This window comes from Dermacentor albipictus, chromosome 9 (assembly GCF_038994185.2).
Source record: "Dermacentor albipictus isolate Rhodes 1998 colony chromosome 9, USDA_Dalb.pri_finalv2, whole genome shotgun sequence".
Lineage (NCBI taxonomy): Eukaryota > Metazoa > Arthropoda > Arachnida > Ixodida > Ixodidae > Dermacentor > Dermacentor albipictus.
The window spans coordinates 30,932,914-30,951,082 of NC_091829.1; the positions used below are offsets into that span (position 1 = coordinate 30,932,914).

The following is an 18,169-nucleotide window of genomic DNA, read 5'->3' on the forward strand; positions in this document are numbered from 1 at the left end:
TATTCGCTTTAAAAGTTAAATGTCGACTTGTGGAGTGAAACACTGCCTGGCTGCAGAGTGGGCTATGAGGGATACCATAGTTGAAGGCTCCAAATTAATTTTGATCACATGCGACTCTTTGATGTGGAAACAAAATAGGGCTCACGAGTGCTTCTGCATTCTGCATCCATTACAATGCAGCCACTATAGCTGGGAATTGAACCTGCAGCCTCGTACTAATCAGCAGAGCACCATAGCCACTGAGCCATTGTGGTTGGCAGTCACAAAAAAGTGGTTCAGAACTGAGACACATCAGGTAGGTCTTCCTGACTTCAACAGCACAAGCGGGGAGACGGCAGAGTGAATTGAAAGAAATCACAACGACTCACTCTTGCGACAACAACTTTCTTCTTTGAGTAGGCGATGACCACACCCCAGCCAAAGTCATCAGTGCCATTGTTTATCTGAAACAAGAACAGCAAAAAAAATGTTTAAAAAATTAAAGAAAAGAAAGCTCCCGAACCTTTCCTAGTGTGCACGCTTGCTATAGTTGCCAGTACACCCAATCAGATCTAAACTGACAAAAGTTCTTGTGGCAATGCAATCTGGCTACACAGCAGACGATGTGCCAGAGATGGCATCCAAATTCACTGTTCTCATCTGTGCAGCACATTGTGTTCACAAAGCTTCCACAGATACATCCAGTTATTGAAGCATGAGCCATCTGTTCATGCTTTACTAGGGAGTTGGGCTTTCCCAGTACATTCAAGCAAATGCAGTGACGTAATGAATAAAAATAAAAAGAAGCAAAAATGCGGGGGGCGAGGCACACTTACATTGACCATGCGCCCAGGCTGCAGGTATGGGACACAGTACTGGGGCTTGGTGAGGAAGGCTTGCAGCTCGCGTGTGAGGGAGGCCAGCTGCTGCCGCACCTTGTAGTACGCGGCCACCTCCGTCTCATTCGGAATCTTGTACGAGTCCAGCTCCGCTTGCAGCTTCTGCAGCTCTGTGGGCATGACAGGACCAGCAGAATAATGCTCTTTTGTGAGGACACGAAAGATACCAAGTTCAACCATACGAAGCTTACCGGGCCCTCACAGGATTTGGGCATTGCAGACAGACAGACACGAGCACAGTACATACATAGATCACACGGTGACAATTGTACTTGCCAAATATTACTCGAACGTATGCTGCAAGAACGACCAAGAATTCAAGCAAAAACTCGCATGCCCTTAGAGGAGCCACTCTCGCTGCCAGCTGAGGTGACGTCACAGACGCGGTATTTCCATGTCATGGGTGTAGCACGTTCACTGCACTAACAGCCGGCAGCGACATGAACTTGAGCGATTCCCATGAAGTGCAGAGCATGCAAAAGCACTGGAGGAAATGTACCGTGCAGTAAGAAAAAAAAGAGAAAGAGAGAGAGAGAAAAGAAATAAAGGAGGTAAGGGTCACTAAGTAAATGTTGTCACATGGGCCTCCAGCTCCAATGTGGAAAAAGACAGGGGAGGACTGTCACTTCTGAGTAGTCACCAAGACGGGGAGAGAGCCTCTGTAGCAGGGAAGGTAGCTCACCTCCTCACACCACCACCCTGCCTATATCACCACTTTACAAAACTTCATTTGCCTCTCTCTCTTCTATTACTAAACCAATTTCCAAATTCTTGTGCTACAATGCTCCTCGAACAACACTTTACAGCACCAACAGTTCAAGTAAAATTTCTTATGTAAATACATAAATAACTAAATGGCACATCTTGTGTATTTCAGACTACACTAGTTTGAAATTTCTTTTTTGAAACATAGCTCAAGCGTAGCCTATGACTTCGTGGAATGCTCTCTGAGGTCCAAGGTGCGAAAGGCCAGCTGTCACAACTCACTCTGGTAGTAAACTGGGATGGATGCATTGTTCTGGAACTGGAAGAAGGACCGCTCCAGGATGTACTCCGGATTCACTTCTTCCACTCTCATCAAGTTAAGCACCATGTTGTAGGTCAGGTGGAATGCACTGTTGATGGGGTCGGGCAAACCCTGTCACGAGAATAAGCACATCAGACATCTTGGTAGGAAAACAAATGTGTGCTGCAAAGGTTCCCACAGGTGTCTTAACAGAAAACTGCGATGAATTTACAGAGATGAAGGGCACATTTGAAGGGCGGGCACATTAGACAGCTGTATTAAGCTGACAAAAGGTAGCACAGTATACCAAGAATGAAATGTAAATGTGTCAGCTGCAGCTTTATCAGCACACATGCAACAGTACTCGGCATGAAGGAAATTAACAACTATATTTTTGTTACGGCATAAAGAACACCATTAATTAACACTGACTTGTACCAGACATCTCCAAACATAGCCCACATGACCGCAGTCAATGCACCACACAATGACAAAAAGACTGTGGGAAACCGGAGATCCGGAGGAGCTAAATTTTCTCAAATCCAGCTTATATAATGTGTAAATGAAAGATGCAGTATATGGCTGGTTTAACTACTACCAGTGCAAAGCCGCACTCTATCCTGTGCAGCATGTGCAAGCAGGAAGAAAAAAAAAATCATTTCCTTACAGCTATGTCTATCCACGGTATATTTCCTTGATACCATTTCAACAGCACATGTTTGTGTGAAACAACAAACACAGTAATCTGCATATTTATTTTGACAAGATAAAAAAAAATCATTAAATCTTGCCATGCGCTCCTCAATGCTGAAGTCTCACACGAAAGTATCACTTGACGTCCAGATTTTATAATATGAAATCTGGCACTGGTTTGAAATCTATGGCGTTGCAAACTAAATTCCGAAACATTCATGGAATAATTCATATTGGAATAGTTTGTCTGAAAAGCAGTCTGCTATGTCGGGGACAACTGAATTGTGGCATTTCTTGGAAGGGGTCATCCGAAAATGGAAGTGGCAGCAGTCGCGACTATTCTTCGTCGTGAAGGAGGAAACTGTGTCAGAAAAGTCAGCTTAAATGTAATGATTTGTGTCATATTATTATTATTTACCACGATCGTTAATGCACAAGATGAAAGTTATTAACATGTACTGCAAGCCAGTCAACACAAGACATCAGAAGCGATACAGAACTAGGCACTTGTGTCTATTGTGATTCCTATTGGCTTTGCCGCGTTTCTTGTTAAAGTTACAAACCAACTAGGCTGAACACAACAATAGCAAGTATAAAGACACTTGCAAGCACCAAATAGCTGTCTAGCGAGCTCAACTGTGCGATACAACACAGAGAGAAAAAAGCAAAAAACAAAAAACCCACAACAATATCTAACCTTGACAATGTCCTTGCCAGCTGCTGGACTCATTTTCTCATCTATCATGAGAATGACGATGCCACGGTCGTCCAGACCACGTCGCCCGGCACGACCACTCATCTGGATATACTCTCCAGAGGTGACCTAAACAAAGCAACAGAAAGGTACGCGTTGCTTATTATGAACTCTGAAGCTCGAGAAGAGTGAAGAAGTGCACTTCCTATACTTTTCCCATACTTTTCAATTGGGATAAGAGTGCACTTCTTCACTCTGAAATGCTAGATATAATGCACACTTGCTGCCATTTCTACAATGCTTACAGAAGCTCAGCTAGGTTCACTAACAACCTAGGGGGAATTATGGTGACATTTAGGGAGCTCTCATCAGATATTTCTATAGAGTGAAGCATGCTACCACTGTTTGAAAAAGCGAGTGGTGCTAAATTTCACAAAAGCTTTAATAAAGCTTGCAATGCCACAATGCACGATGCACCAGATTGCATACGACAGTTTCAGCATACATGACTTCACAGTGAGTATACCTACTCCACCTCTGCTGCAAAGGATGCTAGTAGGAGTGGACTGAATGACAACTATGGTTGGAAGCACATACATGTCTGCCATATATATATTTTTTAAATCTCTAGTATGTTCCCAGTGTACGGTCTGCATCCGCAAATTTCACAGGCAACATTGTCCACACAGGCCTCTCTGTGCAATTCCCAACAACAAAAGGTAACAAGTGCATTGGAGCCTTGTGCTTCCCAAACTTACACATAAAATTTTTCATTTCTAGATATTTTCACTAAGCCTCTCTGGCTGTAAGAAATGATCTTGGAAGAGATTTAATAATGTATAGTGCACAATTTTGGAAACCGAACTTGGCAAACTATTTGGCATTTAAACATGTAAGCTCCATGGGTTAGTGGTCACACAATATGGCATTTATTTCTGAAATTTTCATTTCTTAATTTCTTAGGTGACCTGAGCAACAAGGTGCAAGTGGTAAGAGGAGAGTGTGAACAGTTGGATACAGGAGAAGCAGATATGAAAGGCAGCAGCACACCCATCATTGCAACACATAAAGTACCACTAAGTCCACAATCATAGTTTTGATTGTGGATTGTCATCAGAAAGTAGTTTTGGCATGTTTTATAATTTAACTATTTTAATTTTTTAGGTCTACAATCTGTCAGACTACAAATTTGATGGTGCCTTCACCTTTCCAAGCTTCATTTATTACAAGAGAGAGAGAGAAAAAATATTCAAAAGCATTCCACAGTGACTACATTAAAATATGGTCATAATAATCCACAACCAAACCAAATATGGCAACCCGGAAACGGGGGAGGGGGGAGAGGTAACAAGTGCAATAACGGTACCAGCCAGGCTGGTACCATTAGCACTCGCATAATGGTACCAGCCTGACTCGTGACCATACCACACTCTGAGCCAAGTGAGACCAATCTAGTATGTGCTGCAAGAAACAATGACTAGAAATTTTCATATTCTTACGTAGGAAGACGCAGACGAAAAGCTATATACAAGTATATTTACAATGAAATATGCCGCACTTGGCCAAGAGGCAAAAGCCCGTGCTGCCCTCTAATCAAACAAACAAGCAGTGTTGCATCTATTGAAGTAGTGGCCCGAACTACTGCTTCATAACGTTTGTAATAGACGGTGCCATGTGACCACAGCACCCCCCATGGTTTGGTTCATGCGCAAACAACATCAACACTCATTTGCTTGACAAACACACTCACCCATCTGAAGTCCTTGCCGTCAAACTTTCTTGCGTTTGTGAACAGTACCGTACGGGCAGGCATGTTGAGTCCCATAGCGAATGTCTCTGTTGCAAACAGTGCCTGCAATACAGTAATGAAAGAGTGTCCGCAAAATGATTACTTAACTGGCATGTAACAAAATCTTCAAGATGCAAGTCACTCACGGACCGTTCAACAATACCTCAGTATGCTCAACAGAAGCAGAGCAGCATTACCTTGACAAGCCCCTCTGCAAAGAGAATCTCAATGGTCTCCTTCAAGATGGGCAACAGGCCGGAATGATGCACCGCAATGCCTCGCTTCAGCAGTGGAAGAACCTGCTCAACCTATAAAGAGTGACAGGAAACCACTAAGACCAAGAAGGACACTGCACATTTCTCTCACACTAAGAGTGGAAGGTGAAGATAGTCTAATTATGCATGCAACTGACAGAGAAAGGTAAGTTTTGACAAGCAGCCTGGTAGCCAATGACAAGTGTTACATGCGTCAGGTGTCTTTGCTTTGGTGCCTATTAGCATAGCTCAATCAACTACGGGGAATCAACCATGCCTTGCTAAAACTTCTTCCTCACTCACCCATTACCATCATCATGTACATTCTTTGTTTTTCCATGAAATCGCCATGTTTATTCATATACCACTCTTCTTGTGTGCCCGGAAAGAAGATTGGTCGTTGAAGAAACAAGGTTGCTTAATGGAATAACAAAGTGATGATAACGATGGCAGGTGAGTGAGGAAGAAGCTTAGACACGTCTCCTCACCTGAGGCAGCTTCTGGTCTTCTTCCGATAGTGAGTCCATGGCATTCTGGAAGACCTCCATCACAAGTTTCTTCTCTTTTACTGTTTGAAAGCAAGAAAGATTCACTTTTGCAGTTAGCAGTTTGGGTACTTTCCCTCTGCGCTAAATATGAGTTATTGAGCATCACGAACATATTGCCAGTCATGCCAGACCAAGGACTGACAAAGACAGGAGATGGAGAGTTAAGAATCTCGCAGTTTTAGCTGGCAATAGTCAGGTGACTAAATAGTATCAGTACCAGGCGGTAGCTTGTAACTTGCACAACTGCACTGTTGAATTGAATTCTGGCATTTTATGTGCCAAACCTACAGTTTGATTATGAAGCACACTGTAGTGGGGGACTCTGGATTCGTTTGACCACCAGGGGATCTTTATTGTGCCCCCAATGCGTGGGACACAGCGTTTTTGCATTTCGCCCCCATCAAAACATGGTGGCGGCGGTGAATACAACTGCATTGTGATTTCTGTCCATCTCCTACTTAATTAACAGTATCTACTCGATTTTAACAGGTGCCTTTTCTTTTAAGGAAATCTATAGAAAGAGTGTCTACGTGTTACAATCAGCTACAAAACTGAAACTGACGGTTGCCTTGGCTACCGTCAGAGACAGAGTAGAGTGACTGCTACCATCAACACAACATAATCAATTTTCATTCTTCAAAGGAAAAAACATTTCATTTTGTTCTCGTTGCAAAAATCAAAGGCGTGCTACACTTCTTGTTATAAAATTGGGTGAACATTAGATGTGGGTGCGCTATATTTCTTACATTGAACCTGGTGCACCTTAGATTTGGGGGTGCATTAGAATCATACAAATGTGGTGTTTTGCTTAATAACAGCAGCTCTAGGAGTGCTTTAACAGGGAACGCTAAGCTTGGGTCAAGCCTGACTTCCCTAGTCGAACAAATTTAAAATGCAGAAATGCACTAGACAACTGTTTGAGCTAATTGAAAGGAATTGATTGCATTAAAGAGAGAAAGTTAGAGTCTACCAAATGTTTCGTGGCAGTATTATTATGGGGCCTTGGATATTTTGTTAAAATTGGCAGAACTTAAAGGAAAATTCAAAAAATAAAAAAAAGGCTTGAAGGACTTTATTTACAAATCCGGAATGCCACATAAAAAGCAGACACAGTGAAATCCTAATATTGTGAAATCTCTTAACTGGAATTGACAGACAATTCAAACTGCTCTGTTGGTCCTAGCAAAGTCCTATGAATTTGAATAGGGAAAGGCTCCCGCGAACTCGAACACCAAAAAACCATGGAATTGTTATTTTGAATGAAATCTCTCGCTCCAATGTACCGCGTTTTGGTGAGAAAAGGTGAAAGTTTGATGTGTCGCTAGCTACCGTAATGTCGCGTGCCGTAAAAGTAATGAGGAAAGACATGCGGGGAGCCAGGACCGAACCCGAGCAGGAAGGAGCCCCCAGTGCGTGCCCACCTGCCTCCCCCTCCAAGCGCATGCTCAGTCAAGTCACCTCCAACACTGGGCATGCAGGAGTACGGTACACGCCAACCCATCATCCGTCTCGGCTCACCTTCGCACATTTTCCCTTGCACCGACAGTAAATGGCGTGCGAGGCGCAACCTTATCACACTTAGACTTTATATGGACTAGGCTTATTCCAGCACATGTAGTATGCCCATGGAGGAAACAAGACTTTTTCAATGTGGGCCTAGAGATGGTTTTGGTTTTGCATGCTGCAACACACAATTGGTCGGGCACTACCGTAACTTAAAGACACTTTCCTTAGTTTGAACTCCGTTTTATTAGAACAAATTTCCAGTCACATTGGAGTGTAAATTGATGAGATATTAATGTATAAAGATTTTGCGAGTTTTTTGTTTTTGTTTCAGTAATAAATTTAAAACCTAGCATTTAAGGTTACTACCCAGCAATTCCAAAAGCAAAAAGCTTTTGTAATACTAATCACAAAATTAATTTGTTTCCAACATGACATTGACAGTTCGTTCGTCAGAGAAAATTTCTGTGTAGTGGGCAATCTTGAGACCAACGCCCTTTCCACCATATCAAAAATTTTACAAAAATAGACAAGGCACCAGAACTCACAAGTGGTCAAGTCCAGTTTGGCGATCTGGGTGGCATATGCCTCACATTCCTTTTTGCTGAAACTAAAGACAATAACAGGCGCGTAGTCGCGTTCCATAATCATCTTCACAATCTTGTAGCAGTTAGACTCGCCTATAAGCAGAAAAGCAGAAAAAAAGGGGGGGGGGGAGGGGAGAGAGAGAAATGTAACAGACAACAGTGTCAGAAGACACTGGCACAGCCATCAAAAGAATGAACTCAATATATAAAAAAAGAAAAGGCCACGCAATGAAATGCTTTTTGAACACAGTAAGAAAAAATTTCTGATCTTTAGACAGTCCTGTCACAAACATGCAAGACAAATATTATTTCACAGCATGCTGCCACTGGCTTATATCGTGTCAATAGATCACTTGCTCTCTTTTGCATCTTTCGAATACACCACTTTTCTTGCAGGCCTATGTGATGTTAGCAATGACATTGATTGGTAGCTTATAGACACGTGGATGCACACCTTCTATACCTGTGGACAACTTTCTTTGGCAATGAAAGGAAAGCTACAAAAGCAGAGCATGCACAAGTAAGAGTGTGTCTGAATAAATACCCGTATGTTCATCCACATTAGTTTAAAGCTGGGAAAATGAAACACCTCATTTACAACAGAAAAAATAAGAGAGGATACACTGCCGAGTGCTAAATATGACTTATTTTCTAGCTTTTCTCTTCTGCGTCTAGTCAAAATCTAAATCACCATACGTAGAAGCTATGCTTATTCAGTATCTGTTACAAGAAACCAAAAGTGCAGTCAGACTCTGCGACTAGCCCGTAATTATAGAATTTCTAAGAAATTAGGAAGTGTGGTAATGGTTAACATGCCCTGCCCGTCTTGTTGCTGCTACTGCTGCTGCTTTGTTCCTCTTAAGCACCTCTGTCATACCACAACCACAAAATATTACCATTAGTGTATTATGGGAAGAAGAAAAAGTAAGAGTCAAGCAATAGGCACGACACTGCTATGAGTGCCGCACCAGCTGAGAGTAAAAGTGGCGCCATTGGGAACAGGGAAAGTAGATATTGTGCTCTATATACCTCCTTTATTATTGGGTTCCTTAAAAAAAAATTCATAAAGAATATAGTATTCTGTGAAAGGTAATGCACTCGTACGAGCTTGTTGCCCGTGGGCCCCTTTAAAAAGCTGACATAAAGATAGTGCTGCTGCAGTGCAAAGTTCTCCACTGCTTGCAAAGACATCAAGGAAACGTGCAGGCACCTTTGAATCCTCCCTTGCGCCCTTTAAGGGCCGAGTCCCCCTTGGCAGCGTCGCCCGCATTCTGAAGCAAAGCCATTGCTTCGTTGAATTTGTCCTCCTTGAAGTTCCCCTGAGGAAAGAAAGAATACCAGTATCAGTGACAACGTTTTATCGGCAAGACATTGACAAGGACAAATTTGATAACTCAAAGGGTCCTCTATGCTAGACCCAAGCGATGGTAATGTGTTAGGGTTGCGGCTCCTTATCAGTGAAACAGGTTTGTCTCATGTTGAATTTGAAAATGCATAGTATGAAAGGTAACAGAAGGGGCAATATAGTTATGTGTTCCCGGCTTACAGTGAAATGGTCATGGTGTGGTGGTGGAATATAGCACACGACTGAGAGATATGCGTGTCAGTGGTGGTGTGATGATGTCACTTGACCACCACCTGTTATTTCCTTGTGTTACTATAACCTGCTCCATTATTATGCGAAGCATATTACTAGAGCTCAACCCAGCTCCTCAGCCGCGGCGGTGTCGCCTTCAATACCACGTGACACCGTGACGTCACGACAGAGGAGAAATGGGGCTCCAACTCGCGCCGTCGCCCCCCGCATCGGACGCGGTGAGCGTCGAGCAACGCAGCGTTCGGCGCGACAACGATTTATTCATGAAGTGCAACGCCGCAGACACCGGCTTTTCTGCGACACGAGCTCCTTAACGCTGTCGCGCTAAAATAAAGGCTAGTTTGCTTCGCATCCTGGGCGTAACCTTAGCTAAGCCACAGCCATTTTATTTTTTTTTCTCTGGCACTCACAGATGGACATGCTCACACATAGTGAACTCAAAAAACCCAGAGAAGCTATACCACTACAAAAAGTTAATTACACCGTAGTGTAATTCGTTCAGACAAGGCACACATTGGGCCATAAATCAGCAATAAATTGTGCATGTAGCCATGAGTTAAAATGGTTTGAACTTTGAATACTAAATTTCCCCCCACTCCTATATTTTTTCACATGATAGTGATAAGGCTGGCATCGCCATGTTACACAAAGGCTTCCTGTACTCATTCATTCTAGGACTCAAATCGCCTTCCCAGATCCATCCCTTCCATGAAAGACACTGCCTGTCATCTGGAATCTTTAGCTAGCATTGCACAACCAGATATTTCCTCCTACTGCTGCATTTCCGACTTCTCCTGCTCGCCTCTGTAATGCCTTCGAGAGCCTTGAGGGTACTAATAAAGGGAACCAAATGAAATCCTCTATACTGAAACCAGAGTTCCACAGACTTAGGCCACAGAGGATGGTGTTGTTGCAAACTTTCCATGATTATCAAAACACCTGCAGAACTTCTTGTTCAAACCTCGTGCTAAGAAAACAGAATTGTGCAGAATTGCACATATTGCACAGTCAAGATTTTATGCCTAACTGTTTCATGAGAAAGCAGCTTACGGTTCCACAGAACACCAAGCAGGAAATGCGGGACGGAGACAGTTAAGAGAAAACTAGGGGGCTTACAAAACGAGGGCAAATGTAATTCACGCAGGAAAGAAAGAAAGAATTCACCTGAAGGAAAGAAAGAAAAAAAGAACTCACACTTTCGTCTACGACCAGGTAGAGACCACTGCCTCCAGCCGGGAAAATGTAGTGTTGCAGGGGCACTGGGCGATATTCTGTGTACACTACATGGCATGGCTGCAAGTAAACAAAAAGAAGCAAAAATGTTTAAGCATTCTGTCTGCAATGTGCTTGATGTGCCATTCAACAACAGCAAGAAAAATAAGCCTCCCATTTTCTTCGCAGCATAACAATGGAAATGCATGGTTACGATGAATGCTACACCACAGCTCTGCATGTAGAATAGAAATGGCTTTTCCAAGTGGAGGTCTAGAGCTTAGGTTAAAACACTTCGGTGGGTTGAGCTTTGATGGTGCCCGAAGGCATGTGCCATGGACTAACACATGGAAAACAATAGACAAACTGTAGTCATGGCTGTCAAAGTACTGAATTTTTTGCTCATTTTTTCATGCAAAAAGGAGCAATTGACACTCATGACCACACTGAAGGACAGTAAATCAAGATTTCCGACAAAAAAAAAAAAAACTACAACGCTACTTTTCTTGAAAGCAAAGTTTTTGGGTAGAGAAGGGGCCTGCAAAATTGCAGATGGAAGCAAATTTTAAAGCAGTTTTTCCTGTTCTTACTAAGTGGTGTTGCACCCGGCACTGTCATTCACTGATTAGACGATTCTAAATTTCTTACATTAATAAAACAGAAATGAAACATTGTTATGGTAAAACTGACAGTCACAATAGGTATGTGATAATACAGTAAGCTTGAGGAATATGAAGCGTGCAGTATTCATTGCCAGTGAATACAACTAAGGATAAAGGTAATGTTTTAGACCAGACATGTTGTGCCTGTTTCGATATGTCCGATGATGAAGTTAAAGTTCGCCGGTTCTTTAGCAAGCTGCAGCATACACACACATACATACAAAACTGCTATGCAAATTTCAACACCCAAGATGTATGTGCCCTTACCTGTTTATGCAAATGACATATCCACTCGGCAAACTGCTTCGCATTAGGGATGGTGGCGGACAGAAAAACATACCGCACATTATCTGGAAGCAAAATGATGGTCTCCTCCCAGACAACACCTCTTTCTGCAAAGGTCACATCAGGGACTCAATGTTCACATAGCATTATCAAATTTATTTTATTTCTTTGTCAATAGGAGCAAACACAAACAGTTTAGCTCCTTTAGTACAGTTCATAGCTCGAAAATTATATCACAAGTAAAAACTGCAGAGAAACAATTAAACACACACAAAAAAAGCAGACCTCAGAGATTCCGTCAGCTCTGAACGCATTTACTGCCAGAACAGCAGAATTTACTAGCAAACACTACGATAGAAGACGAGGTAGTGTGTACAGCTCCGAACTGAACATTGCCGCACTGGCACATGTTCAAGACCAAGTGGCTATAGTGGGTCAAGTTTTGTCTTGCTGCGAGCTACAGCGAGGGGAGATCTGAGGAAGTTGCCCGGCATTGACGATACACCTCCATCCACTATATTCGCAAGTACGAAAAGAGTGTGCATTCCAGCATACTGTTCTGATGTGCTGCTGATTGGTTAAGTACCTAGCTTTGTGACTTATGCCACCGAGTTGAAAGATTAAAGAGCAAATAGCTCACTCACAATGGTTGCTTTTAGACCAAGCCAAACGTTTGCTATTGTTGCTCTCTGACCACGTCTATTCTGTGACCACCTCGACCTGCCAGCATTTATGTGCCAAAGATTTCACGACGCTGCAACTGGCTAAACTCGCCGTACAGCTGACTTACCTTTGTCTCTCATGTAGTGAATCTCATCAAAGATGACCCAGCCGACCTCTCGCATGATCTCCGACCCCCTGTACAGCATGCTTCTCAAGATCTAACAAAAAGAAAAACAGGGCACAATGCACTAAAACCAAGTGAGCACAGTTATGTTGAAGATATTGACAAACACAGAAATATAAACAGCCTTGCGCAAGCTAGAGTATCCAGGGATATTATCTGGAGATTGACAGATACAGCTGCATATGTAAAGCAGTATCTTAAAAAATTAAAATTAGAATTCTGGGGCTTTAATTGCCACAGCAGTAATCTGATTATGAGGCACACGGTAGTGGGGAGACTCCAGGCTAATTTTGACCACCTGGGGTTCTTTATCGTGCTCCTAAATTGAAGTGCAGAAGTGTTTCCTGCCATTTTGCTACCAATGAAATTCGGCCACCGAAGCTGAGATCAAACCACGAGCTCAAGCTAAGCTAAGCAGTGCCACAGCCATTCAGCTATTGCAGTGGGTGCTCTAGACAAACATTCATGTATAAACAACCTTGCACTAGCTAGAGTAACTAGATGTACATACCTAGAGATAAATGCACTATTTAGATATAAATACAGCTATAGATATATATCTTGTGTAAACAGATAATCAAATGGGAACTAATATGACAGTGCCCATTTAATGGCTCTGCTTGTCAAAAACAGCTAGCACTTCAAAAGGCCAAGCAATTTAAGTCTGATGCAGCATTTAACATACTACAAGCTTTTCAGGAATATGGGTCCGTATTCACAATGTGTTCTAACACTAAATTGAATCTATATTTTGAAATAAAATAAGGCCGGAGGTCACCTGCACACATTCGTTAGTCAAAATTTTTCTTCCAACAGATGACGCACTAAATCCATAAGTGCACTTCTCAACAGACCTCATCTGTGTTAATCAGAACTGATTGGCACAGCTAAGGTTCGCTTGTATTAAGACAGGGAAAATGCAGACGTGTCTCTTGTGATGGAACCATGCACAAGAGGCAAGCCCAAGCATGTGCAGCTAACACGTCACATTCACTTCAATGATAGCCAGTGCCGCCATACATTGGGCATCCGTGCACTGCAGGGAAGCACAGTTGCAGGTTAGGAAAAGAGTACATTATATAAGTAATTACCAGAAAGACAGATGCAAGAGACAACGAACCCGAACAGGACAGAAATGTCATGTCGAGCCGCGCAAGGGGGCACAAACAAGTGCTTAAAGCAGTGCTACTGCCAGCCACCGAAAAAGCAGGCACTGCTAAATGTTGACGAGCTCAGTGTCTCGAGGATGCAAATGTAAGAGCAACCGACTGGCCTGTCAAAACAGAGGAATCTAGCAGGAAGTGTGGTCACATAAAATCAACTCACCTCTGTTGTCATTATAAGGCAGCTGGCGCTTGGGTTGATGGTCACATCACCGGTCATTAAACCTACATCGCTGAAATCGTCTGTGAACTCCCGGAACTTCTGGTTGCTAAGTGCTTTGATAGGCGTCGTGTAGATAACACGCTGCTTCTCTTGAAATGCCAGTGATATTGCATACCTGCGAAAGCACAATGCCACAGTTCCTTACCCATTAGTCAAAGTGAAATGAACAAAATTTCTGTTTCAAAGACGTTTTTGACCTTTAGTCGGCTAAGAAGGCAACGTAACACCAGGTGCTTAGCCTTGGGCACCTTGATTTCAACTTATGTTAGGAACCCAGCCTCGGATCAAACTATATGTCTTTGGTACCCTCAGTGCAGCAAGCATGTTGTACTATAGGAACTAAAGTAATGTGAATTATATTCTGGGGTTTAACATACCAAAACAGCCCAGTAGGTTATGAGGGATGTCGCAGCTGAGGGGTGCAGATTAATCTTGACCACCTAGCATTCTTTAACGTGAATTTTAATCTAAATATGAGAAAGAGTTTATATTCCACTCCCAATGAAATGTTGCCGCCATGGCTGGATGTCAAACATGTGACCTTATGTTCTGCAGCAGAATATAATAACCACTTCAGTGGGTTTAAGTCATGTCCTGTAGCTAAAAAGTGATCTTGAGTAAACCAATCTAACTAAGCAGACAAAGCATTTGAAGATGCCGATGACGCAAGCATGGTAATGCTGCACGGTATCTAACTGAGCTGGCGTTACAAAAGCAATGTCATAAAAACCACAGCAGTGAAATACACTCAAACATTTAACATGTACCTGCCAATCACTAAGCCAGATTTTGTCAGTTGCTGCTGGCTAATAAAGAGGCACAGCCGATTCTTAAAATAGCTAAACACATGCTGAAACACAGTATCCTGCTTCCAAGTTTGAGCTGAATATATGTGCACAACAGTTTGTTTTAATATGACCGGAGCCCTTGAAGGGGTTTTAGTTTAAAGGGGCCTGCAACAATCATCAAAAATAATGACTGAACCAGCTCAGTTACTAGACAATGCTGTCACAAACCATCTCAGACAAATATTTTTGTCAACACAGCAAGTAGCTTAAAATTTCTCTCATATCACTTCCACAGACCCTTGCCACTTTTTGTGAATATTGATGCCATTGATGGATTACTTTACATGTCATGATGACTAACTAACATACCTCCGATGGAAGCAAGAACAGATAAATCTAATTGGTAAAGTGGTTATGCAATACACCTGGTGGCAAAGAACAATAACCCTGCACTGATAGTGTGGTCTATGAGATCAGCTCCACCTCAGAAGCCAAAGCACGGTAGAATGCTGGGCAGAGCACGGCCTGCATGATACACCTTCTTTTATCAGTGGAATGGTCCACGCAGAACAATGACTGAGAAGAAATGGATGGAATCAAAGAAAAACAATCCCTACAAAATAATGCCCTAGGGCTCTTTTTAAATGCAGCTTAACAAAGTTTGTCCTGCACAATAGCTAATATATCGAGAGGTACAATAGTTGAATGGGTAGCATCCAAAACACAGTGGTAATGACGTGTTTCCAGCTCTCGCAATCGCTCTAGGTGCAAGCCGCCAGCAAAAGCATAGGCTTCAAGATTAATTTTGGTTATTTAGAGGAAGTCACCACTTGGATGTGGATACGAACATTACAGGCTGTTCAAGGCAGACACAACATAATATGCAGGATGACACATACTCAGCCACAACTGTTTTGCCAGCCGAGGTGTGGGCGGACACCAGGACGCTTTGGTTGTGCTCAAGACAGAGGATGGCTTCCTTCTGAAACGGGTCCAGGATAAATTTATACTCTCGTGCAGCAGGGCCCTCTCTGTTCCGTTTCAGGGGCACGTATTCCATCCCCTCTGGCATTGCCACCTGGTAGAAAAAGAGTGAACCACCCACGTCAATGCCAGCTACTTGTCTCACTCATCCTGTACTGCTATACACAAGGTCAAAGCGCCTGGCTACAGTGGCTAGATGGGTAGGCTTGCCATCTCCCGGGTGGGAAGCGTAGTTCAGCTTCTCCGCTTCGTGAGGACAAACTTGACACTGTGGTCAGCGGTCTGTCATAAGCAGCGTGAGTCTTGTGCTGCCGCGGCCGTTTTATAGTGTAACTAAGGTGCACTTATCATTGTAGTTAAACTGCAAACCGACTTCACAGTGACATCACAGACAATAGCAAGTTTCTGAATGTAGTGGAGCTCTGCCACTTGCCAAGGTAACAAACTTGCCTTGTCCGTCAGCTGCTCATTTCCCAGTTTGAGGGGCAAAAATATACAGCTCTTATACTGTTTAGTTCAGTAAACATGTTCATCTTGAGTATATGAGAAGGAGCACAAATTCCGTGCAAACAAACTAGCCCTTCATCAATTCTTATACAATGAGAGGAGCGAAGCTTGCTTTACAAAACAGTGCATATAGGTTCTGTATGCGAACCTAACTTGCACAGGACGTATTCATATAGTACAAAATGTATAACGGAAATAATTTTGTTTGAAGGAATGTAAAATACATTCAAATAAATATTGACATCCGTGCAAATAAAACCCCCTTTCAATTTTTTTGCTGTATGGGTACTATTATAAACGAGACGTACACATTTGCAACATAAATCAACAATCTTTTTTTACAGTAGAAATGAACTTGTGTTTGTGGAAAGAAAAAAAATTTCTCATCTTGTTCAATCACCTATGATTAACTCCAAGAGAGGATTAACTTACAGCATGCAAATTCATATAGTTTGCACTCTAGATGATCAAGTACACATGTATTAGAATGCAGTAGGGTAATTTGCCGGTCGCATGCACAAGCCAGCCACACCAAGCTTTTACAGCAAATTACAGATTTAAGTGAAATGCAATGATGCACCACAGTACCCTAAGGTAGAGTAAGGTGCTTTTTCTTTTAGAGAGTATGCTCAGGAGCCAAGTTATAACCCCGTCAAGCGGGCAAGTTAAGTGCACTTACGGAGAGTGCACTCAGTTTTAAATGCACTTTCCCAAATCTAAACGTCGCAAGCAGAGTGTACTCACAGAAGAGAGCACTCCGGTCGGAGTGCGTTCACGGAATGCACTTTGCTGGTCGAGTGCATAGCCTCGCCACCAGCGCTTTTAACGATATAAAATGTAATGCATAGAAAAAGGACACAGAAGTTCATTCTAGCTGTTGAACAGCCTTTCACAAAATAATCAAAACAGAACTCGCTGATATTCTGCTCTAGCAGGATCAAATGCCTCCTTGTCGCCCGCCACCATCTCAATCTAGATTCGCTAGGCATTCGTCTTGGCTGGCCTTTACTTGTAACGCCCTTATGATAAAGGTATTTTCGTTTTTTGTTGAGTGAATATAGATTAACATTTTTTATTTACAATACAACTAAAGCAATCACTTTTTAGCAGGTTTTTAAAAAATTTTAATCTACGTCTTCAAAACATGATTTTAGTCTGTCAACATTTTTTTAGTGCGAGTGCGCTCCGTTTTACTATTTAGCACCGCATAGCCTAAAGTGTCACTCAATGTCCCGAAGTGCACTCCCCGTAAGTGCACTTAACTTACCCGCTTGACAGGGGTATAATTCTTGCTCTTCACAAGAATTAAAGTTCAGCTGAGCAAGGAATTAGCTTCATGATGCTGTTTGTAAATTCGAGCTTGTGCTGTTCAAAACCGACCAGACCTGCAGGCTTGAGCTACGGAGGAAGAAAGAAACATCTGCCAGTGCATGCAACAGTCGTTTTCTTGTGAACCACGGCCACTGCGCTTCGTGCTGAATTTTCTGCTGCTATATGTTGTATGTTGATATTCGTCGTCGTACTTGGCAAAATGGCTTCAAGCCTCTCGCACAGATCATTTTGTCGGCCTACTTTCAACAGGTTCACTTCCTCACTTGTCTACAAATACTGATTCTTCACTGTGTATACAACATGCAGCATTTTCATTCACATCCTACTTGCTTGAAGCATGTTCAAGTGTGGCTCGCTATCTCTTCAGGAATATTTTAGTGGCCGGCATTCAGTCGAAGTTTTGCTTGTTCATTTGGGGGGAATTTTCTTCATCATGTAAGCTTGAGCGTCAAGTAGCATCGAGGATACCGAGCCACAGATACACTCTCAAAATGTTCCAGCCTGTCATACGCTCAATGAAATACACTCCTCGAAGTGGCGTTCACACACGACTAAAGTGGCTGAAACATTTTCTCTGAATGGCAAAGTGAAAGCTCATGTTTCTCAGAAAGTTTTGG

General features: G+C 42.6%; 1 protein-coding gene across 1 annotated transcript in view; it reads right to left on the reverse strand.

Moving 5' to 3' along the window:
* Mtr4 (exosome RNA helicase Mtr4) overlaps nucleotides 1–18,169 on the reverse strand; it is a 36,000-nt gene that overhangs the window by 15,917 nt on the left and 1,914 nt on the right. The window contains exons 4-17 of the mRNA XM_065445258.1: nucleotides 15,629–15,807; nucleotides 13,882–14,056; nucleotides 12,499–12,589; nucleotides 11,691–11,815; nucleotides 10,744–10,842; nucleotides 9,163–9,271; nucleotides 7,914–8,045; nucleotides 5,803–5,882; nucleotides 5,258–5,368; nucleotides 5,022–5,123; nucleotides 3,275–3,400; nucleotides 1,866–2,016; nucleotides 816–988; nucleotides 369–443 (exon numbers count right to left, since the gene is read on the reverse strand). Coding sequence (XP_065301330.1) covers nucleotides 369–443; nucleotides 816–988; nucleotides 1,866–2,016; nucleotides 3,275–3,400; nucleotides 5,022–5,123; nucleotides 5,258–5,368; nucleotides 5,803–5,882; nucleotides 7,914–8,045; nucleotides 9,163–9,271; nucleotides 10,744–10,842; nucleotides 11,691–11,815; nucleotides 12,499–12,589; nucleotides 13,882–14,056; nucleotides 15,629–15,807 — 1,728 coding nt within the window. The remainder of the gene's footprint in view (nucleotides 1–368; nucleotides 444–815; nucleotides 989–1,865; nucleotides 2,017–3,274; nucleotides 3,401–5,021; nucleotides 5,124–5,257; nucleotides 5,369–5,802; nucleotides 5,883–7,913; nucleotides 8,046–9,162; nucleotides 9,272–10,743; nucleotides 10,843–11,690; nucleotides 11,816–12,498; nucleotides 12,590–13,881; nucleotides 14,057–15,628; nucleotides 15,808–18,169) is intronic.